The 24,909-nt window shown below is 43.5% G+C and overlaps 1 protein-coding gene across 4 annotated transcripts in view; it reads right to left on the reverse strand.

The window, feature by feature from the left end:
• The window catches only part of CADPS (Ca++-dependent secretion activator), a 517,458-nt gene that overhangs the window by 46,792 nt on the left and 445,757 nt on the right, over nucleotides 1-24,909 (reverse strand). For all 4 annotated transcript variants that reach the window (XM_015406842.1, XM_015406839.1, XM_015406838.1 and 1 more), the window contains 3 exons: nucleotides 24,792-24,866; nucleotides 21,007-21,090; nucleotides 4,522-4,554 (listed from right to left, as the gene is read on the reverse strand). In XM_015406842.1, the coding sequence (XP_015262328.1) occupies nucleotides 4,522-4,554; nucleotides 21,007-21,090; nucleotides 24,792-24,866 (192 nt within the window). The remainder of the gene's footprint in view (nucleotides 1-4,521; nucleotides 4,555-21,006; nucleotides 21,091-24,791; nucleotides 24,867-24,909) is intronic.

The following is a 24,909-nucleotide window of genomic DNA, read 5'->3' on the forward strand; positions in this document are numbered from 1 at the left end:
ACATTTCCATAGGTTCTTATGGTGTGACATAAAGGGCAAAGAGAATGTTGAATCCATGTTTATTGACATCTTCATCTTCTAAGTAACTATTTGCCTCAGTGCATCTTTTTACTACAACATTATACTATCAGAATTCCTTGCGCTGTGAAGGTAGAGAAATTAATACATCCTGGAAAACTCTCAAATTCCTAGGTCAGTTGGTAGCAAGAACCTTAGCCTGTTATTTTTCCAGCCCTCCTTGCCATCATATACATTATTTGCTCAGAGGCAAATATTTAAGTATAATTGCAAGGCAGTAGTGGAGTATTCCTTGGCATTAGAGGTAACTTCCACAAGGTGATTTTTCTTTTATTTAGAAGATGCAGTTGAGAGACCATTGTATTTGAACTAGTGATACCTGGGTCCAAATCTCTGCCTCACGATAAAGCTCACTGTATGTCCTTGAGCCCGTTGCTATTATTCAGTGTAATCTACTTTAAAGGATTGTTGTGAGGATAAAATAGGATAACTCTGTGTATGTCTCTCTGAAGACTTTGGAGAAAGGGCAGGATATAAATGGCATAAAACAGGAGTGTCAAACATAAAGCCTGGGGGCAGGAACCAGCCCGTCCAGGGCTCTTATCTGGCTCACAAGTAACTAGTGCAATGGAGGGAACATGAGGCTGCTGGGGGGGGGGGGGGAGGGGGGGGAGCCATTCCAGTTTTGGCTCCAGCATGGCAAAACCTCATCTGCAGCAGTCAAGCAGAACCCTTTTTCTTCAATGACAGCCTCACTGGTAAACTGGGAGCTGCTGCAGCTGCACTCTTGCTGGCTCAGGGTTCCAAGGTGAGGCTGCATGCCTCTCCACTCGGCCTGCAGCTCTGGGGATCAGCGTTTGCACATGGGGTGGCGTAGAGGAACCTCTACTGCGGCCTACTGGCAGCTAGAGCCACCGTCATATTCATGCCCATCCCATGCGGCAGCTTTGCTTTGGCCCATGGGGGTGTTCTTTGACAGTTTCTTCCACACACTGGGGGCCTAGTCCTGCTACCAAGCACACAGCTTGGAGGCCGGGCCTCCCTCCCCCATGGAACACCTAGGGGCCTTCAGCCATAGGTGGCTACCATCTTGTGGGGGGGGGGGCGGTTCTGGTCATCTCTGGCTATACTGGTCACTGGATTGCCTGGGGTCTCTGCCACACATGTGGCCTTGTGCATGCAGTGCCCAGTCCCCCATCAGATGATCCAGTGGCCTTCAGCCTGGGGTGGGTGCTGCCACATTAGCGTGGCGTGGCTTGCTGATGACCTCTGGTTTATGGATTACCAGGCAGCCTTGGCTGGAGGCAGCCACTGCTACATGAGCATCTCTGGGTTATTGGGCTTTGCTTGGCCTGTGTCCTGCTGTGCATTTGGCCTTATGGCTGAGCCATCACCCCCTCACTTCCATAGGCAGGGGTGGTGCTTGCAACACCTAGCCATTTGCGTTTTTACCCTGGGTCCCAGGCGCCCAACACTGGCAATGGGAGTGGTCTGTGAAAGGGCTTTGGCCCTTCCAGGCAGTGTGGGTGCGTCTGCCCAGTGCTGCACTGCTGGCTCTCCAATCTGCCTATGTGGGTTTTCCTCTGTACCCCCCAGCCTATGGGGCCTTGCAGTGAGGACACACCAACTCAGAGTTCACCAGCTGCTGTCCTTTATAAAGTCATTTTATGGCATTTTATGGCCCACCTGATAAAGTGACATTTATATCAGATCTGGCCCTTGTAACAAATGAGTTTGACACCACTGGCATAGAAGCTCCACAGTAAGATTAGTAGCTCTGTTTAGGACATTCATCATGCAAACACTAGGTAAGTCTAATTCAAAATTGTGCCTGTAAATTACATAAAATATACACATAAAATAAACACAGTGGCTTCTAGGGTTGCTCCCTCTGAATTGGGAAATCCCTAGAGAATTGGGGGTGGAGCTTGGGGATGGGGGTTGGGAAAGGGAGGGACCTCTATGGGGTATAATGCCATAGAATCCACCCTCCAGAGCACCATTTTCTCCCAGGCAACTGTAGTCTGGAGATCAGTTGTAATTCTGAGAAATCTCCAGGGCCCATCTGGAGGTTGGCAACCCTAGTGCCTTCAGTCCTGTGGTTTGCTGCAACCCCTTCTTCACGACAGCTTTTGTTTACTTGCTTGTACACCTTCATAAATGTGGAATCACATGCCGAATCTGGATGATACAATTGGCACCAAGTCATTCTTCTCTGAAAATTTTCTAAACAGTCTGCCTGCAAATGTCTCTTGCTTTATCAGTCATAATCCCTGACTCCAACCAACATTCATATATTGCACTTAAACTTAATTTAAATGTTAATTTCCGGTGAGCAGAGTGCTTTGCCTGAGATCTTTAAGGGCTCTCTTCATTATAATCCAAGGTCTAAATGGAGACCTACAGCACCATTTGCCCTTTTAAAATTAATGGATGTGGTTGTTTTGCAGTAATATCTTCAAGGTTGTTTTGGGTGTACATATACTAATCCACCGCTGTTTTTTTCATAAATATCTTTCATAAAGCTTAAATGATAGCTAAAAGAAAAAAAAAACTGTGAAGAAAGACCTATTGGCAAGCGCAAAGTTGGCTGCAACAAAAAATAGGCCATATCTGTTAAACTGTCTGGCAGTTAAAAGCTAAGGCTGCAATCTCATACAGAATTATGTGCTTTAGTCTATTAACTCTGTGTTGGCTTGTGGCCTAACTAAAAATTGGGTCATTCAGCATTTTTGTATAGGGTTCCAAGTAATACTTTCTACCATTTTTATATCATTCACTGTCACTTGTCACCCAGCGGTCTACCATTTCCAACGTAACTGTCTGTCAAATTGTTAAAAAATATGTGCTTCCGCCACAGCAGGCCTTAGAATCCCAGTTACTTTGCCTTTCTTGAAGGGAGGGATAAAACTCTGAGTTCCCCTAAAACTCACAGTAAAGGCTATCACAGTGAGAACTGCATTAATATGAATCCTGACAGGCCTCCTGCTATGATGGGAGGCTTCCCACCAACAGCTGTCATTGTCACCTGCTGCTTCAAGCAGCAGCAGCAGCAGGAGAAAATAACACATAGACATTGTGTATGCTACTATGGCACTTCCAAGGAAAACCAGGAAGTAACATCGAGCAAGTCTAGGAATCTCCAGTAACTCTATGGTAAAATGATAGAGTTTCTTGTGATTCCTAGAGCTATCCTACTTCACATCCGGGTTTTTCCTGGAATGCACACAATGTTATACCCCTCCATGTCCCTGCCCCTGAACCTCCCACCAGTTGCCAGGCATGGACTGGCAAACTGAAAAGTTTTGTAAGGTTCAGTGGGGTAGTTTGGGCCTTTGTAAAGTTATCTCTGTAATGATACTTCTTTCTATGAGTTCTTGGACTCTCTAATGTGCATTTTTTATTTCTGTTCTAGTTATAATACAGTTAATTTCTAGCTGGGCCTAGTAAATGGAAATATTGCTCCCTCCTTGTTCCATCACACAAGCCCCCTCTCCTAGTCTGGCCTCATGTTTATTTATTTGACTTTCATTCCATCTATCCTTTTATTAGGATCTCATCGTGCATTGTCCCTTCTTCCATTTTATCTTCAGAGACACAGTAAGGGTTAAGCTGAGAGGCAGTAACTTAGCCCAAAATAAACCAATTATGTTTATGCCATGAATCCTGAGTCTAACTGCTACACCACACTATTATACCCAGTCCTGACTGGGCACCACAGTTATGACAGACTCTGTGCTTTCTAGTTCCTGGCCATTGGTATTTCAGCATGGTGGTTGTGTTTCTGCATAATTTTTCATACTTCCTGAGCATTGTACAACCACTTAGTTTATAGGATACCTTTCAGCTGAAAGCCCCCAGAAATTACTTCCTTTTTCTCTCAATCCTGCTGTATCATGGTAACATCTCATAGGTTGTTACTGCCCCAACCCTCTTGAACTATCCATTAAGTTAAGGGGGTAGACTTGGACCAGTTCACATGAAGGAGAGTTTGTGATAACATGTGTCAATGTGCTTAAAAGACAATTTTCTCATTTCTTTGCACTGTGTTCATCCTGCCCCAGCCTCCTTCCACACATCAGATAGCAGCAATTGTATTTTGTAGGTACAATCAAGAAAGCGATAGCTGCATCACATTAATGAAGCATATGCAAAAATAAACAATTGTATGCCGCAAGTCTGCTTGACATTTGTGCCGTATCTCTGATTTTATGACATTTTACATAGCTTTGGTGATAAACATAATGTGATGCACTTGAGAGAGATTCATGAAAGCAGGAATCTAAAGAGCAGATAATCACTAGGAAACATTCGGAATGAATCAGCTCTCAGAAACCATTGTACAAAAAGTCTCAGGTTCACCACAGGCTGAGATATTTTTTTTTAAAGTGCAGATAGCCTTTTTTAAAATAAGAAAAAAGATATTTCAATCCTTATTACACAAGGAGTCATAGTCAATTGAGCCCTTAAATATTAAAAGAGTGTCATTTGAATAATGCTTACGGGCACATCCACGTATTTGGAAGCTGCCTTCACCTGAAACAGAAACAAGACAGGCTTCAGATTAAAATTTATGGCTTCAAATAGGCAAACAGTGCACGAACCGGAACCACAAATATCATGCCTGCAGTATTCATAGAAAATCAGAGGTGCTATCCTATACAGAATTTTTGACTGTATATTCATATGGCCCTGAATTGATTCTAATTAAGCAAACTGAACTGCTTACATTAAATTGTGGTACTTAGAAAAGCTTTTGTTACATGTGCTACTCAAATTCCCAGAAATGGACAGAGACCCAAACTGTACAGTTGCATTACCATGCTGTTAAAGAAGTCCTCTTTTTATGTCATACTTCTGGGGTGGGAGCTGCTACACCATGGCTCCTTTCCATGATCCTAAAGTAAAGTGACAAGTTCCAGGCGACGTGGTAGAAGCCTGAAACACTGATCCCCTGGACTCCTTCCGACTCACATTGCCTTGGTGGCAAGGAAAGGAGCTGCACTGTAGCAGCCACCAGAATAATGTAAGAAAGGGCCCTGAGTTCTTGGAATGGAGGACAGGGACTGCTATGACCGCGCAGTGTCTTGACATCAAACATTTGAAGTCTTTAAAACACCAGGAGTCAGTGTTGCTTCATAGCAAAGATATGGTGGTGCAGGTATGGCAGAAAAGAGAGGCGACAGAGAAAGAACTTGCCTGCTTGACATCTGGAAGATGTGTTGGCTACCGCTGGGGATTGTGATCACACAGTCCTAAACACCTAATACCTGGGAGTCATAGTTTGTCATGGAATTGCATCTGGCAGATACCCATACAGGACTGACTTGCCAGCATTATACCATTAAACTTCATATAATATATCTGTGTTAAGTGGCACGAAAACCCGTGCTGATATGTGTTTTGCACTTGTGCTCACAGACCTGTCCGCCATCCCTTCATACAAGTCCTTTCCCTCCCTCTTGCAAAAGAGTGGGGGTGGCACTGATAGGAAAAACCTAAAGGGAAACCATATCCTATATCTGAATATGTGGAACGCGGATAACATGGTGTAGGAAGAGTGACCCACCCCCAAGAGTGACCACCTGCCTGGCCATCCCTATACCTCCCCTCCTGCCAGATTTAAAGGGCTTCAGCTGATAGGTGGGGACCACTTGGCCCGCCAACCAGCTGAAGAGCCCTTAAATTTAGCAGGAGGGAGGGAGAGGGGTGGTCACGGGCTGCATGCTCAGCTTGCAAAAAGACCCCACCGATCAGCTGAAGCCCTTTAAATCGGGCAGGAGGGGAGGGAGATGGGTGGCCAGGCGAGTTGTCACTCTTGGGGGCAGGGCTTGGAGGTGGGACTTTCCCTGCTGGCCAGCTGCCTGGGGGCGGACTGAAGTCCCCAGAAGTGGGGGAACCCCCACTTGGACCTGGGGGCTGGCATCCCTATCATTATTTCAGCAGCACTACTTGCAGGGAAAGTGCAGCTCAAGAATGCAGCTGCAACCTGCAACAAGGGTTGCCAAATCTAAACATAATTTCAGTTCACTTCCAGGTGCAAACTGAAGAACATATACAGAAAACATGGATGTGTAAAACCAGAATGCAGACTGGTACCATATCTCATGAAAGTTCACCACGGTCTGTTTAGCAGCTGTGGCTTGCTCGAAGCCTTCCACCAACTTAAAGGGCCACTGAAGTTGGAGGAAGGTTTTGGACTTTGTTGACTGGACACACCTCATGATGTGCAAATTAGCAGTGAACCCATATAGACTGTTCATACATGCAGCTTCAAAAACAGATGCAATGATAATTAAAATAGCAGAGAGCAATCATGTAAGCAGTTCATTGCCAGTTCTCAAACTTTATTTCCCCCATGTGCTTCCATGTCTACAGACAAAATGGGATGGAGAAAAACAGAGCAACTGGCTTTCTTGTGTTATCTGGAACTGAGTCTTGCAATATTCTGATGTTCTCAGGACACTGTGATGTTAACAGTGCAATCCTGAGGACACTTTTCCAGGAGTAAGCTCCATTGAATGAGCCTAAGTAGTTTGCTGAGTAGACCTGCTTAGGATCGCTGTCACATTGTAAGACAGGAAAAGCAAAACCTTGATGAAGATGAAGGCAAACTGCAGATCCTGCAGTATATTTCAGAACCAAAAGCCCTCACATCTTTTCTGCTGCTCTTCTTGATAAAGAGACATAGATACGTAGATCCAGAAATTCATGGAATCTGCCACTTATTGCCAGCTGCAGAAACATACCAGTTGTCTTACTGAGCAGTTTCCAGATGGACAGAAAGACCCTTTTATAAAGGTACCATAATGTATCCCATCTGCAAGGCTGAGAATTTGTAATTAGATTACATCAACAATCACAATCCTTGTTTGGGTTCTAAAAGCTCACCTGCTTCTAAATATTTCTGATGCTACTGATAAAATAACCTAAACATCTCTCTCTCTCTCTCTCTCTCTCTCTCTCTCTCTCTCTCTCTCTCTCTCTCTCACACACACACACACACACACACACACACACAGAGTTACTGAAGAACTGAAAGAATTATTATATGTGAGACAGAATGTGTGAGTGGGTGGATGTTCTCTGATAATGTACGTGTGTGAACAATTAAGCAAAGAAAGGAGATACATCAGGCCATACTGGTGATGAGGGTTCAAATCAAACCCAGCATCAAGCATCACTATAACCAAGCTGCAGTGGAAAAAAAGGAATGGGGAAATGGTAACTGTTGTACACTTGTAAATCAACCTGCCAGGGCATGTTAGAATCAAAATGTGTTATAAGTAGCGTTACTAAGAAAAATACTTTTAATTTTTCTTTACTTAGTTTCTTCCTGAAATCCAAGAATCTGTTTCCCTCTTTTTAGGAATCTGGAGTCAGTTTCTAATTAATTCCATCTTGATTAAAGAGAAATTTGGAAAAAAAGAGGGCCAGGAAGGAAGGTTCAACAGTATTTCAGAATTTCACTCTTTAGATGCTCAGAGGCAGGGAGCCTCTTTTAAAAGAGAAAAAAATAACAAGAGGAATTAACGGATATCTAAACAAGTGAATTTCAAAAAAAGAAATTCACCTCTCAGTAACAACTCTATTTATAGGTGATTAGGGATGGGCACAGACTTGAGCCGAAGTCCGGGCTGGACTTTGCCCGGTTTGGGTTTGCGAACCTTGGTTCGTGAATGGCGCCTTCCCCTGAACACTCACCGAGCTTCTGCTCAGTTTGGGGTTCGGCACCCTGATGCATGCACACCACTTCCAGGTGGTGTCAGGCCCCGCCCTCAGTGCACCTGCATCACCCAGCTGCCTGACATGCTCGTGTCACTTCTGGGTGATGTGGGTGCACTGAGGCAGGGCCCAAAACTACCCAGAAGTGACTCAAGCATGTTGGGGGGGTGACATGCTTGTGTCACTTCTGGATGATGTGGGTGAGCCGGAGCGTTTTTTTGCTTGGGCATTCGATTCAGGGCTGTCCGGCTTGTGAGCCCTGAACCAAGATGGGCTTTCCCAGTCTGTGCCCATCCCTATATGTGATAATGTATATTGTACTCCAAAGAGATATAATGCATGACTGTGCAAAAAACCAGGAAATCAGAAAGCCTGAGGAGTATTTTGGATGTCCATGATTTAACAAATAATTTCTGCATGTGCAGGGATGCCACTGAGTGGTGGCAGGACATTTCCAGGGATTGCTGGATGAAATGGAGTGCTTGGCTCCTTTCCAAAAGTGTTTCCAAGCTTGGTTATGTGACTGAAACAGCTTTGATTGCCCTGGTGGATGACCTGCACCAAGAGATGGATGGGAGAGTACAACCCTGTTATCCTCCTAGATCTCTCAGTGGCTTTTGATACCACCAATCATAGTATCCTTCTGGACTGTCTTTTTGTGTTAGGACTGGGAAAGCACCATTTTGTGGAAGGTTTTAGTTATACTTGGAAGGTAGGTTTCAGCTGGTTGTGCTGGGGATTGCAGCTTGGTGCCTCTAATTTAGACAGCCATCTATGCTTATTTACTTGGGAGTAAATCATATTAAATTCAGTGGGACTAAAAAATAAAGATGCATGAGGCTGGCTTCTATGATAGAGCATGGGTCTATGAAAACCTTTAATTTAATATGTTTTCCACATTCCACATTCTCTTCTTACACACACACACACACACACACACACACACACACACACACACACACACCCTGAAGCCTTTTTTAAAAAAAAACATAACTGCCTGTTTTTCTTTAGTGTAAAATTTGGCTACAAGTATTGCAGTTTCCACACTACCAGGTGTTGAGTGATTTTATTTTCCTAGGCTGTAGCTCTTCGAGGATTGTTGTGACTTTTCCTATGAAATGTCTCATTTTTATAACAAAATATGTGCAGAACAAAAATAAGATTGCCAGAAACTTCTCCCAGGGGTAAAATATACTGCAGAGTTTTAATTAATATTGCAATAATTCTTTTTTCCCCCTGTTCAAAGAGAAGAGGCTCTCCAGATTAAATGGATCCTCAGCAGCTGTCATCAGCTTGGATGCAATTCATTTCATAGGCCTAGATAGTTATCTAATGACTGGACTGCCAGCTTCAAGAAACATTATTGACTGCAGAAAACATCTTTCATCTAACCAAATGCAGGACGATGTTCCATTTAGAGAAATCCAAGCAGTACTTTATAATGATGTGGTTAGTGAGAATGCTATTAGAACAACTGATGCATTAATTTTAAACTGAATTTCACAGCAAGAATTGAAAATGAGGATATCCTACTAGGTGATAAAACGACTTGTCATAAGACCCCTGGTGACATGTCATTTTCTAAAAGAGTGGACAATGCTTCATAAAAGAAGTTAGCAGAAGGCTGGTTGTTTTGAGATTTTTTTTTTTAAAAAATCTCTGACCACGTTTCAAAAATAACTTGGTCTTATAGCAGGAGTAGTAGTAAATTGATTAAAATAAGAATTAATTATACTGTTGTAGATGAAAGAAAACATCATAGTTCTAGATTATTACAGTGTAATTCTAAACAGAATTACACCCTTCTAAATCCACCAGGATTGTACTGGTCTCTGCAGACTGTTTTTTAGACACTGTCCATAGGGTTATGGGACGACTAGCAATACTAACTTAATATTTTGCATTCTCCTGTTTCATAAAAGAAAACAGGCATATGCTGATTTGACTGAAGACAGTGGGATGGTCAATTGACTTTTATCAGGGAGTCTCTTGGTGCCATCCTGCGCAGAACTGCACTGAAGGGGTTATAAATTTTTAATCAACATTTCCATCCCTTGTGTAGCGGCGGCGGCAGTGAAACGGTGAACGGCGGCGGCAGAAAGAATATGGCGGCAGCTGGCGAGGCAAAAGGCGAACGACGGAGGCCGGACCAACAAGCACAGAGGCAGAGCGACGCAGGCCGGAGCCTACTTGGACGGAGGCCGCGAGCATGTGCGGAAGTGTGAGTGGTCCAGGCCCGGAAATGAATTCGCAACAGCCGGAAGGAGGAACCTCAAAGACCAGCGCTGGAGTGGACGCCACCGGACTACCTCCCGCAAGGCAGTAACAACGAAGATCCGCTACACAGAAAGGGTGCCTGGTAGGCTTGTCACGTCCCCTACATGTATGTGGCCCTAGGTTTAGTATTGTATGAATTGGAACATGTAAGCCGCTCAGAGCCCTTAGGGGGTGAGCGGGATACAAATTGAAATATAAATAAATAATAAATAAATCTTCTATAGGCAATCAGAATGGCGACTGGTGATTAATAGAGATTGTTAACATATCCTTCTCTGGTAGAAGATATGATGTGACTGATGGTGTCAACAAGAGAGCTCAACATGATCCATTGACTTCTACTATATGGAAACAGCTCAGTTCCTTACACTGTCTATACTCTTTTGTCATGCTTGATCATCCACTGGTTTGGCTTATATCCTGCTTGCCATTTATATTTGTATAAATGTACCTGAGTAAACAAAGTTAGGACCAGCTGTTCTGGGTATGGTATTCACAATCGCACAAACCTTAGTTCTTCAGCATGGTATTGTGCAATTTTAAACTCAGGCTGATGTGAGGCAGCTTCCTATGGCTGCCTTCTGCACCAATAGATTCCTATTAATTACTCTATTTGGTATGTAGCGCTGAACAGTATACTGAGCTCTGGAATCATTGAGGTGTGACAGACAGGTTAGGTTCCACCTCTCCTTAAAAACAACCAATGAGAGAAAGAAGTACGTTTCTCCATTTCTCACAATACAAGAACTCGTGGGCACTTAATGAAATTGCTGAGCAGTCGTGTTAGAACAGATGAAATGCGAGGGGGAGATTGTTGGAAAACGGCAGTTGGGAGTGAGCAGTTAGGGAGTGAGCGAGAAAAGAGTATGTCTGAGTGAAGCTGAAGAGCCACTTAAAGCTACATCATAAGAACATAAGAGAAGCTAATGTTGGATCAGGCCAATGGCCCATCCAGTCCAACACTCTGTCACACAGTGGCCAAAAATACCAGGTGCCATCAGGAGGTCCAGTAGTGGGGCCAGGACACTAGAAGCCCTCCCACTGTTGACCCCCCCCCCCCAGCACCAAGATGACAGAAAATCACTTGCCCCAGCCTGAGAGTTCCTATCTATACCTTGTGGCTAATAGCCACTGGTGGACCTCTGCTCCATATGTTTATCTAATTTCCTCTTGAAGCCATCCATGCTTGAAGCCACCACCACCTCCTGTGGCAGTGAATTCCATATGTTAATCACTCTTTGGGTGAAGAAGTACTTCCTTTTATCTGTTCTAACCTGACTGCTCAGCAATTTCATTGAGTGCCCACGAGTTCTTGTATTGTGAAAAAGGGAGAAAAGTACTTCTTTCTCTTCCTGTTCTATCCCATGCATAATCTTATAAACCTCAATCATGTCACCCCTCAGCCATCATTTCTCCAAGCTCAAGAGCCCCCAAGCATAACCTTTCTTCATAGGGAAAGTGTTCCAATCCTTTTATCATTCTAGTTGCCCTTTCCTGCACTTTTCCCAATGCTATAATATCCTTTTTGAGGTGTGGTGACCAGAACTGTACACAGTATTCCAAATGAGATCACACCATCGATTTAAACAGAGTCATTATGATACTGGCTGATTTGTTTTCAATTCCCTTCCTAATGATCCCCAGCACAGCGTTGGCTTTTTTTATTGCAGTCGCACACTGTCTCGACATTTTCAGTGAGTTATCTACTACGACTCCAAGATCTCTCTCTTGGTCAGTCTCTGCCACTTCAGACCCCATCAACTTGTATTTATATTTAGGATTTTTGGCTCCAATGTGCATCACTTTGCACTTGGCCACATTGAACCCCATTTGCCACGTTGACACCCACTCGCCCATCCTCGACAGATCCCTTTGGAATGGCTCACAATCCTCCCTGGTTCTCATCCCCCTGAATAACTTCATCATATGCAAATTTAGCCACTTCACTGCTTACTCCCAACTCCAAATCATTAGTTAAAAAGCATCAGACCGAGTACTGATCCCTGTGGTACCCCACTTCTTACCACCCTCCACTGAGAAAATTGCCCATTTATATTCACTCTCTGTTTCCTATTAATTAGCCAGTTTTTGATCCACAAAAGGACTTGTCCTTTTATCCCGTGACTACTGAGCTTACTTAGGAGCCTTTGATGAGGAACTTTATCAAATGCTTTCTGGAAGTCAAGGTAAACTACATCTATTGGTTCCCCCTTGTCCACATGTTTGTTTACTCCCTCAAAGAACACTAACAGGTTAGTGAGACAAGATCTTCCCTTACAGAACCCTTACAAGATCTTCCCTTACATAACATTGAAAGAAAAGTCAGTTTGTAACAAAAGATCCCCAAATACTGGAATAAGGAAATGGTTCAAAAAGTTAAGGAAAAAGAAACTTCTTAACCCAAAGAGTGATTAACACATGGAATTCACTGCCACAGGAGGTGGTGGTGGCTACAAGCATGGACAGCTTCAAGAGGGAATTAGATAAACATAACAACATAAGAGAAGCCAATGCTGGATCAGGCCAATGGCCCATCTAGTCCAACACTCTGTCACACAGTGGCCAAAAATACCAGGTGCTATCAGGAGGTCTATCAGTGGGGCCAGGACACTAGAAGCTCTCCCACTGTTGCCCCCTCAAGCACCAAGAATACAGAGCATCACGTGCCCCAGCCTTAAAGTTCCTATCTATACCTTGTGGCTAATAGCCCCTGATGGACCTCTGCTCCATATGCTTATCTAATTCCCTCTTGAAGCTGTCCATATGGAACTCTGGGGCAAGTGATGCTCTGTATTCTTGGTGTTTGGGAGGGAGCAGCACTGGGAGTGCTTCTAGTGTCCTAGCCCCATTGATGGACCTCCTGATGGCACCTGGTATTTTTGGCCACTGTGTGACAGAGTGTTGGACTGGTTGGGCCATTGGCCTGATCCAACATTGGCTTCTCTTATGTTCTTATGTTAACCTCTACCTTACTTTCTTCAGTGTTATATTGAAACCATTAATAAAAGTTAACTCCTTGTTTGTTTAACCCAAAGGGCTGTGTGTCTCAGAAGAAGAAAACAGAGAAGTTAAGATCTCAGTTGATATATGTTTTAGGACATGAATAAATGGTGGCAGTGTGTGAATGGAACAATGTTTGAGCCCCAGTCCCAGTAACTCTGTGAAGTGTTAGAGGGCTTGTTATTCAAGGGGGCTGAGATACCCTGTCTGCTGATATCTCTGTGAGTGAGAGAGAGGACCTGAGAGGTGAAATGGTTGTGGCTTTTTAGAGATTTTAAAAGAGAGGAGACAGGTAGCAACACGTGATGGCCTGACATACATATAACCCTGAACCTGAGAGAGAGAGGTTATGGAGGGTGATTGCAGAAGGGGCGTCACATGGGGCTTGAAAAACTGGGGTTCCATAATGTTTGTAACTAGTAATGCAAGTTAACAACAAGTTATTCTCAAATAGAAAGATAGCAGACCTCTTACAATAGAACTATGGCAAAACAAGGTGTGGGAGTACTTTATATTAGAAAAATGTACAGTGTATTTTGATAGTAAGCATAAGGAAAGGGAATTGTTCAATCCATTAGATAAGTGGTATCCTATACTGGAAAAGACAGATCCAGATGTTTTGGCTAGTAAGTGTAAGCTGGTATTCTAAAATAGGAATTGTCAAGGCAAACCATATGAACAAGCCTATTATTGCAAACTAGGGGTTAATTAAGAGTCTCATATGCGGGATATGGAATATAGAGTAGTTTTAGGACTTAAATAACTGTTAGATACCCTCAAGGGCAACACTTAGGTTCATTTATTACTTGGTTTAAGGAAAAATTCTTGCTCCAACTGCAAGTTTAGCTGCACTGAAAACTGGAAGTTGTGGTTTTACTGTTATTGTATACTGTTTGCTGAATATGGGATGTAACTGTAATTGTTGTTTCAATTTTTTTTTGTGGAAAATAAAAAAATTCTTTAAAAAACCCAACAAGAAGTCATTAATCCTCACTTTAGACTTTTCAAAACAAGGCACAGACATTTTTGTGATGTCATCCTCATAACAACCCAGTAAGGCAAGTCAGTACTTTCATTCTCATACCAAAGAAGGGATGCACCTGAAAGGCAGTAGCTTCCACAGGAATGCTGTGACTTAAAATGAGTTGGCCACAAAAGGATTCTGAGGACTTGTTTGTATCTCAAGAGCAAGGAGCATTGCTGAGAAACCAGGTGTCTACTCAGGCCTCTCTGTGCAGTAGCCACACATCAGACTATCAAACGAACATTCTAGTGGGTAGCCGTGTTGGTTTGAAGCAACATTCTGTTCAACACTCCAGTTTTTCATAATGCAGTAATAGCTTGGTAAACAATGTCCTGCACACCACTGTAATCTCTCAGTCCTTCTCGCTCCTGCCTTTCAGATCCAACCAAGCAGTGTTCCAAGTATGTCCAGACAGCAGTGTTCAAAGCTTCTGATCTGGCATTGTATCATGGACCTACTGAACATCATTCCATATTTAATGCAGTAATGATGGAGCCTACAAACCTGCTATCATACCTGTCCGCTCTATGGACTGGATTGAGCACCAGCACATGGCTGCCTGGTAGGACTGTGGCAATCAGAAGCGCTGAACAAGAACTTCTGTCCCCTGAAATGACAGCCAGCTGGATGTGCTCCAAATTCCATTTGCAGAGTGGCAAGGAGCCAGACCATAATCCATGCTGCTCACTGCAAACAATATTATGCATTGCCAGAGAGGCAGCATCCACCAAGGAACAGCTTGGCTCCCCAGCAAATGAAGAGCTACACATTGCAGTGTCTCCTAGGGCTGGTGCTGGCACTTCCGATGCCGCAAAAGCTGCCACCTCCACACATCCTCTGATACTGGCACCTGAAGGAACTGCATCTTTGGAGGGAAGGGGGAAACACACTGCCCCAGCTCATGCCTTGCTCTCTGTACATAGGAGAGCATTCTGGACTATGCAAGCTCTTTGCTGATCCACCATCAGTTTTCTTTCATGCTTCCTGTTCGAGGCATCATCTTTTACAATGTCTAAAAGGCTCTTTAATGCAGACATAGAAAGGAGTGAACATTATTCAGTTCATTGCACTTTGTTTTATTTTGCACTTTAATCTTGAGTTTTAATCATATAAACAATTTATATTGTGTTTTGAGCCCTGTTTTCAGTGTTCAGATTGCAAAATTCTGCCCCGCTTCAGTTTTATGCTTCTGTGTAGTTACAGTTTTTGTTATTAAACAAAAAAGTTTTAGGCTTTTAAAAATATTTTCCTAGCATTCTTATTCCTGGTGACTGGCATAATAAGTATTTTAGTATAATATTTATATACCTCATAGGATCCCAAAATTTAGAGAGTTAGATTTTAATGGTCTCCAGAAGACACCTATTGTGACCCATTTTTAACATACTTTTAAAAAACAAAATTATACACACACACACAATAGTATAAAATTCCATTATTTTGTATTGAATTGGTTTCGTCCAACTTTTTTGAATTCCCTACCAAAGAAGTAATTCTTCCATCTGTCCTGTTTTTATTCCTCAATACACATTGTTTTTCACAAGGCCCAGGATCAAGTCATCTGCAGGATGGAGTCCTGGGCACTTAGAAGCTCTCTGCTTGTGCCATTTTGGAAAAATATGATTGAGACAACCTTGAGTTGCCAACCTCCGGGTGGTAGCAAGAGATCTCCTGGGATTAGAACTGATTTCCAGGTAACAGAGATATGTTCCCCTGGAGAAAATGGCCACTTTAGGAGCTTCCAGTTTATGGCGACACGCAGGCAGACACATCTCCCAGACGTCCCGGGGATGTAAACTGCACACAAGGGTGTGGGAGGGGGTCCGACGGGTTGCGACCCCCCCGGAGCCTTGATAAAAGGCTCCCAGCCTGGGGGCTTTTGAGGGGCGACCTCTTCGATGGCCGAAAGCCGGAGAATTGAGGTGCCCCTCTGCCCTGAAGGTCCTGCCGCTGAGTGACCGCATGGTACAAGTGCTGCTGACCGGGACAAGCATTGGAGATCGGGTGAAATAAATGATGACGAGTGAGGCCGAATGGCCAACAACGAACTGTGAGTCGGGTTGAAGCAAGCATGAAGATATAAAAAGAAGCTGCCCCCCCCTAAAGAGCGATGGGAAAGTAAGTGGGGGAAGGATCTCTCCCAAACGCATAGACGAAACACGAAAGGAAAGAGGGGGGAGTGAAAAAATAAGCGACTAAAACTGTTTTAAGAGACTTACCAGAGCGTAGAAAAGTGTTTGGGCGAATATCAGAGACTTTAGCAACTTTTTTGAAAAGTAAACAAATCCAAAAAGATGGTGGGGAAGAAACTGGAGAAAGACAAGCTGTTGAACTCGAACCTAGGGGCCAGTCCTCGACCGGATAAGTTCACTGAGCTCTCAAAACTCTTGGTTGACTCCCTGTGCCCCCTGCTGGACGAGATCACTGGCATTAAACAACTGTCATTAATTGGGCAGAGTGTGGCAGCGCAGCAGATGCAACTGACGCACTCCTTAAAAGCAACAGAGTAAATGGGAGAGAAGGTGAAGGAAATGGACGTCACTACTAAAAAAGTTAAGAAAAAGGTGCAAAAGCTGGAAATGAAGCAAGCTACAGAAGAGTCAAAGCTTTTACAGCTACAAATGGATAAAGCAAATTTGGTCCTATGGTTTCAAGGGGTCCCGGAAATTGAAGGAGAGAATCTGAAGTAACGGATGAGTGAAGCAATAGCCCCAATGACAGATTTAACAGCGGAATACCTTTGCAGCGAGATGGATGTGGTCTATAGGTCCTATTCATCGTACATCAAGAAAAATAATCTGCCTGGGGAAATAGTGGTCAGATTCTTGAAGAGACACGTGAGAGATGCTATTTTGAAAGCAAATTCGGGAACACTCTTGAAAATTGGGGGCAATAATATCAGGATTTTAAAAGATATTCCATTTGATATAAGACAGAAAAGAAAGAACTATACAGAATTAATCATTTTCTTACAAACAAATGGCATCAGTTACAGGTGGTTAACCCCAGAAACTTGGGGATGCTCTGGGAATTTCTTTAAACAGTTAAAGGGATGGTTAAACGATAATTAATCTAGCATAACTGACTAAATTCATTGTATTATTAGTAGCTTTTTGAAAATAGCATGGTGTTAAGCTGATGTATGATCTCCTACTCTTGGGTTTTTAGTTACTTGTGGGTCTTTTTTCTTTATTCCCTAGATGTAGTTCCCTTTCCTATATTTTCTGTTGTAGTTCTGTAGTCTGAAAACTCCCCAATAAAAACTTCCCCCCAGGGGGATGGAAAAAAAGAAGAAGAGAAAATGGTCACTTTGGAAGGTGGACTCAATGGCATTATCCCCCATTGAAGCCCCTCCCCAAAATCCACCCTCCTCAGGCTCCAGTCCCCAAACCTCCAGGTATTTCCCAACCTGGAGCTGGCAAACCTAGAATTGCTCTTCAAAGATCTACACAGAAGAAAGAACTCTGATCGATGAACTCATCCAACTCTGAGGATCCTACCTTCACCCTCACAACAGTCAGGCTGGTGTAACTCTGGGGGTGACATACAAATGGACAGTACCAGGATCATGATGGCCCATGTCAAGCCGCCTGGGCAATATTATGCCAGCAACAACCATGGTATATCTTTTTAAAGTCTCACAGATAGAGAGTGAAAGAGAAACTGCCCCCCTCTGCCTCCTGCCACACGCTGAAGCAGTTGAACAGCTTTGTATGCTAAGATAGCAGCCAGTCGCCGCAATCTTAAACACTCCTCCTAAACACTGTATAAACAACAGCCAGGATGCCCATAGCTCCGATGATATGGTGTTGTGGGCATAGGGCTACATCTGAGCTAGGGTTGCCAACCCACAGGTGGTGGCTGGAGATTTCCCAGAATTACATCTGATCTCCAGGCTACAGAGACCAGTTCCCCTGGAGAAAATGGTGGCTTTGGAAGGAGTACTCTATGGCATTACACTTGCTGAGGGCTCTCCCATCCCCAAATCCCAACCCTTCCCAGGTTTCATTCCCAAAATTTCCAGGAATTTCCCCACTTAGAGCCGGCAACCCTATCCTAGTCTGGCAACCTAGAGCTGGCAGCCCTTCAACTGAGGATGCAAGAACAAGGCAGCTCATACAGGTAAGCAAGGGAAGGGAATCTGAACTGTGAAGGCTGTAACTGTTTCCCCTCCTTCTGAACCTACTCTGTGTAGTCCCCCAACAACCCACCCCTCAAAGTATGCACAGTGCAGAAATGGGAAGAGGGGGCTTCTCTTGCAGTCCTCCCTGCTGTGGTACATTTATGTATTTATTAAAATATTTCTACCCTATCTTTCCCTGTGGCTCAAGGTGACTTACACATTTTAATTAAAAATACTGCAGTTTTAAAACAACAGACTAAAACTCCTTTAAATAACTCTTGCACCCCCAAGAGACACCTGTACTTATAGTCCATAAAATATTTGCAAATAAAATGGGCTCGCAGCGCCTCCTAAAAATTTCTAATAAGCACTCTTGGCCACTCCACCAACCTTTCTGAATGACAAGGCTGGACCATCAGTAAACCCAAGCTCTCATCTTGCTCTGTAAATGTCAACTCTATTCCATCTGCTATGACTTGATCCATCTGAAACATCAGCCTTAGTGACCAGCTTCACCTCTGTTTTGTCTTCAGCTTCATCTGCCTTAGCCACCTGACCATGGCCTCAAAGCACTGGTTAAGAGCCAGGACAGACACATCAGGTGGCTTTGATAATGAGAGGTAAAGATGTGTATCTATATGGACGACACTCAACCCCCAAACTCTGGAAAATCTCATTCAGTAGCCTCATAAATGCTGAACTGTATAAATGAAACAATATAACCTGTGGCGGCCCATAGGGCAAATCTCACCCTGTTAATTCTGCTGGTCCCATCCTGATGGGGGAATCCAAATGGAATCCAATTTGGGGGACTCTTGTTTGAAATCCAAATGCCCTGTGCTGCACCTGTGCCCAGCTGAATGAGTGATTAAAGAACTACTGCAGCATGCGTCTGTGTGACACAGTTTCTGCTTGGCCTCTCCCTTTTTTAGTTTGCTTTCGCTCAGCCTGTTGCTGCCCAAAAGGTGAGGTTCGCCTTCCTGTCATAATACCTGCTGTCAGAATTCGAACCAGCTGCTTCTGGTGCTACACCTGGCTACTCTTGCCTAATGAGCTATTGATAGCACTACTTTCTTTTCTGTGACTATTTAACTGTGTGTTCATTTGTTGCTGCCTTTGTGTCCCTCATCCCTCTTACCTGGTAAAAGATGCTCTTTAGCCCCCCTGCCCCACAACCTGGTGTGGAAGAGGCGATTGCCTCTTCCAAATGAGCTAGAGGCCTGTTGGTAAAGTGGTTTGTGTGCACCTGGTGAAGGGACATGCAGTTGCAAGAGGGGACTCACCCCCCCCCCATCTGTGGAACGCCCTGGTGCATATTCATTTGGGGGCTCTTACTGGTCATGCCACAGTCCTTCTTACAGTAGAGGGTACTGTGTTCCCACTGCTCTTCCCTTGTTGTGTTCTACAAGTGAGTGATGGTGGGCTGATGTCACGGGTGTGTGGCTACATCAGCATGTGCTGATCGGCTGCTTCCATCTGTGGCTGTCATGGAGAAGTTGGCATGGCGTACAGTGATTCATGAGATGTGGCAGGGTTGCTAGGGACTCAAATGCTGTGCTCTGCACACCTTGACATGAGATCTGGTATGGTTTTATTTCCACTCTGCAGGATGAACAAAGGATTAACAAGTGGCGCCAGTGATGTGCTGCTGATGGCGTTTTAGGATGAGGCTGCCAATCTCAATTCTGGATTCCTTGGTGTGCTGGCCTTGGACTTGCACTGCAAATCTTTCCTTCCTGTCCACCAGCAAAGCCCTGCAGTCCTCCCTGAGCTTCCTGGGCCATGGACTTACTGTATGTGCTGGGTATGAACAGGAAAGCCTTCCACATTGTTCTGAATATTTGAAGATCATGTTCAAAGCTTCATTGCCAAAAAGTAGGTTAAAAAGATAAACAAAGCCCCCGGTCACACAGGGAGAAAATCACGGCCAAAGCGCGGATTTTCTGAGCCACAGCAAAATAGATGTGCGGTGGCGGGATCAGACAGATCCCCTGAGCCGCTGCGCAGTTGCTCCCTGGCACGATCAGATGCCGGGGGAGAAGCCACGGGACGGAGAGCAAGGCAGCCGGCTGCGCATGTGCGCGCATGCGCAGTTTGGCCAGGAGCCTTGAATGCTGCGGAAGACAGGCGTGCCGGCGATCCCACGGCCGCCCTTGCTGCGGAGCTTCAGGTAGGTAGTACTCCTTGCTAGGTTCTTTTTTGCTGCGTGTTTCCCCCCGGAAAGGACGGATCGGGGACGGGTGCGCTCCGCTTCCCAGATGTTGCGTTGTGATCGCACCCGTTTGATGCGCCCCCGATCCATCCCTCTTGCGGGGAAAACCTCCCGTGTGACCGGGGCCAGAAACTATCAAAGTTGAGGATTTTCTGGAAACTCATGATTGCTGAAGATATATAGAGCCTCCCTTATTATTTTACAGTTAAGAATAAGCATCATTCGGTCAATGAAATCCCTTCACTTTAGCTATCAACATTTAGGTAAATATACATTAGAAATGGTTTTCCGTTGCAAGCAGAATATAAAAATACTCAGGAGGAGGAAGAGGAAAAATAGGAAGAAGAAGAGTTGTATTTATACCTCACCCTTCACTCAGATTCTCAGAGTGGCTTACAATCACCTTCCCTTCCTCTCCCCACAACAGACACCCTGTGAGGTAGGTGGGGCTGAGAGAGCTCTCCCGAGAACTGCAACTGACCCAAGGTCAGTCCACATGTGGAGGAGTGGGGAATCAAACCCTGTTCTCCAGATTAGAGTCTGCTGCTCTTAACCACTACACCAAACCACAATACCAAAAAGTAGGGAAACCATGGGGGGGGGGGGACAGGGGAGTAGTCAACTTACAGTAAATGACAGGAAAGAGGAAAACAATGTCCCTTCATCATATCTGGATAGTTTAGCCAAGACTCCTTCCAGAATGGTGACAAACTGGGAATAAAAGGAGAAATTTCAATTATAAAAAAATCCAACCCCCCACTAAAAAAATAAAAGCCCTTCCCCCACACATTGTGATCTTGACTGCTATTGTACAAATTAAAATAGTTTTAGAAGTGTATCAGCAACCTTGTAGCAAAAGCATCACTGGTAGGAATCTGAAACTCCATGGGTTTTGGTATACATATTAGCTAGCAAGAAGTCCTTTGCAGATCAACAGTATATGTATATTGGCATGATTTAGAGACTTTTGACTACTCTAGAGTAAGAATCTAATACTTATAGTTGATAATTTGCTCTAAAACGTTATTGTCATGGAATAAATTCATGAAGAGAAACAAATACAGTTCCCTTTTTTGACATAAAGTTTTAATACAATTATATATATCTTAATCATTAACTTCTACTATCGGTTATTTTCTATGATTTCTATCTGAAAACAGTTATTTTGAAAGGACAAGCATTTTTACACCCATTGCACAACTAAAAAAATATATATCCACAGTTCCATCTCAAAGCAGTTTGACAGTTTTGGCCTCAAAATTATACCTCAAAATTGTGTTTTGTCAGGCAAAAGTTTTTAAAAAAATCTGAAGCTGAATTTACTTTTGGTAACAAAAATACTAACCATCCTGCATATGGTGAAAGCAAGTTGAATGTCTGTGCATTACAAAAGGTAATGAGTACACAACTCCCAAATATAAGGCACGAGAAGTAACTTGTTCCTGGAGGTGAATACCAGCTGGTAGGTCCATTAATGCAATTCAGAATGGCACCACTGACCCCGCTGTCCTACAGGTCCTTATACTTATTGTGCAATCCTTACAAGTATTCTGTTGGTTGATTTAATTTCAATTAACACATCCCTCTCAAAAGAGCCTGGAATAAAAAGTAACCCCAAATGAACATATTTTGGCAGACTGCTTAGAGATCGACAACTTTGTCCTTTTAGGAAATTTTCACTTGTACATCAGTAAACAACGGCTTGGCTCCTAAGATGATGTTCTATTGGCACAGCAAGCAGCTCTTCCAATAGGACAGCTTTCTTGTCTGCAAGGGAGGGGACAATCCCCCCGCCCTCCTGCTGCAGACTCCTCATTTGGTCTCTACACCACTGCTTTGGGCCACTGACCCATAGGAGGACAATTCGGGGAGGACACAGAAGGCTGTAGTGAGATGGGGGTAGAACTTCCTCTGGTACCTTTATGATCCTGTGGGTACTTTTGGAATTCTGACATGCGGTGCTGTGCATGGCCACAAAATGGCTGCTAAAGGAGGCGGAGCCAACCACAAAATATCAGAGAATGAGGTTCTCCATAACTCTAATAGCATCTCTTCAACAGGCAGAAGCTCCACTTAAAAGGATGCCTTTTACAATGGAAATATTATCTAATAGAATTTGCTTGGTTACACACAGCTTACCTTCAGTTACACAATGGAAATCTTGTGTTGTGGTGGCAGCTGTTGCCAAAGCAATGTTGTTGTTTTTAACTGACACAGCCAATCAGAAGCCCTGCTGGGCAAAAGCCCCACCCGCCCCCACCCACTTTCTAAAAACACTTGGCAGGCTCCAAGAAAGTTATTAGGGGGCATCATGGGAACCCCTGCTCTAGTACAACTCCACTTGTGCTACTTAGGATCCAAGCCATAGTCCACAAAAATCAATCATTTGCCACTTACAGTTTTCATTCTGTAAGGAGATAAGCACTGGAGCCATAAAACTATGCCTCAAAAATCTACCGATTTTGACATTGGGGTGCTTTTTTATCCTAGCCCAGTTTAAAGTATTAGGATTTTATAAGGTCCCATTCATTTTTGTAACTGAAAACTGATCCAGGGAACCACTGAAATGGAGTGTTATAGTTGTCTGTAGGCTGGCGCAAATAATGGGATTCATTGGAGAATAGTTACCTCACCACAGACAGACATGTGCTTGAGGTAGAAAATAACCTTATATACAGCAAAAACATTAGTAATTAATAAAGACAGATGTTTAAAACATCCCCTGGATTCTGTGCAAAGGCCTGACTTGTGCCATTCTGTACAAAGACTTGTTTCGGTGACATTTTATTATCCTAAAATACACTGGAATTTGGCTTGGGGTAGTGAAGACACTCTAAGTACAGTTTGTGTAAGTTTTTCATACTTCTGTTAGAGGTGATACGCAGTTAGTGGGTGTTAGGAGGATCACAGACCAAATTCTGTGTTGCAAAATGGAAACAGAAAACTGGCTGAAACAGCACTATAGATAAATGGATGCTGTAAACCCTATGGCATATGCCAGTATAAACTCTCCTAAATTTGGAGGAGCATTCACATCTATTTTCCTCCTACCACCTCCAATTGATAACCTGCTATTGCAGGCAAGCTACCTTGGGACAAGAGGAAAGGCAGAGGATAAATATTTTAATAAATAAAAATAAATCAAAGGCTGCAATGTTGTATGAAATGTTTCACATTCATTTTCTGAAGACCTAGAGATTATTCTCTTCTGCATGAAAATGCCATGTAGGCAGCACTGATTTGGCTACAACTTTTAATGTATGGACAAATAACCAATGACTGATGTATAAGAAACTAAGTTAAATAAGATGTAAGTGTAAAGATGGGTATTACTTACAGACTACTTACATACATATTTATAATCCATTAACATTGTGTAGTCAGGGCAGTCTAACTTGTTTCCATATACTGTGCAGGACATGGGTGGTTACCAACTTGCTATAATATAGTCTCTCAATGCATGTACTCAACTTCTGGGAACTTAGCATTTCATGTAGCCAAAACAGTTGCACTCGGAACAGCCATGTTGTTCCACTTAAAGAGGTATTGTGTATGTTCGTACTGGTCAATTTTGTAAGCACATTTTATTTATTTATGACTTGACAAGCAAGTGGGGCTCGATGGGAGTTGGGGTTGGCTCTCCAACCTCTGTCCCCAAGTTCTGGTGACTTTAGCAAATGTATCAGAGGTATGTTTAGAAGTGATTATAAAGAATTCCCTATAGTTGCTTAGCAACTGCATCGTGTTCACACCACTTTCTCCTGTCCCAGTTGAATCACGAGCAGATAAAGGAGAGCTAGTAGGGAAGAGAAGAGGCATTTGTTTATTTAATACATTTATAGCCCACTGTTCCACCCATTCCTGTGTTCGGCAGGTTATTGATAAAAATAATATAAAATTGGATGGATACCAATTCTACCTCAGCCACATAATGCAATCAAGTGGCTTATCACATGATGACTTAAGTATCCAAGGGGGTTTATATGGCCATTAGAAGAGCAAAGACATTGGATGGCTGAGTACGGGGAAAAAAGAAGTATGGCTTGGCGAAGATGAAAGGAGTTAGTGCAGCTGTTTGGAGTTAATAGAGGATCTACAAAGTGGTGATACAGACCCAGAGACTATAACATTGATAGCTGGCTATCCTGGGGCTGTCCCGGGCATCTGACATTAGAGTAGCACAGCTAACAGGCCCACAAGGTCTAGGCTGAAACCTTTGTTTTACCCAGTCTCCCATATATTGCAATCATGAGGCATTCAAACTGTCAAGAATGAGTGAGGTATGATCTCTCCTGTGAGAAACAACAAACCATCTTAACTTCTTAATGTGTCATATTTTAATACAAATGCTCTTTTTTTTAAAAAAGGAGTGATATTAACAGTGAATCATTTCACCTGAAGCTAGATGTTACCTTTGCTACTAGAAGCGTTATCATTTCTTTGACGGTTTCTTCAATTAGTTCATCTATTTTTGAATGATACTGGTGCTAAGGGGGGAGGGGGAAAGACGGAGGCAAAATATCATTAGCA

The sequence above is a fragment of the Gekko japonicus genome, unplaced genomic scaffold (assembly GCF_001447785.1).
Source record: "Gekko japonicus isolate JY-2015 unplaced genomic scaffold, Gekko_japonicus_V1.1 scaffold899, whole genome shotgun sequence".
In the NCBI taxonomy this organism is placed as follows: domain Eukaryota; kingdom Metazoa; phylum Chordata; class Lepidosauria; order Squamata; family Gekkonidae; genus Gekko; species Gekko japonicus.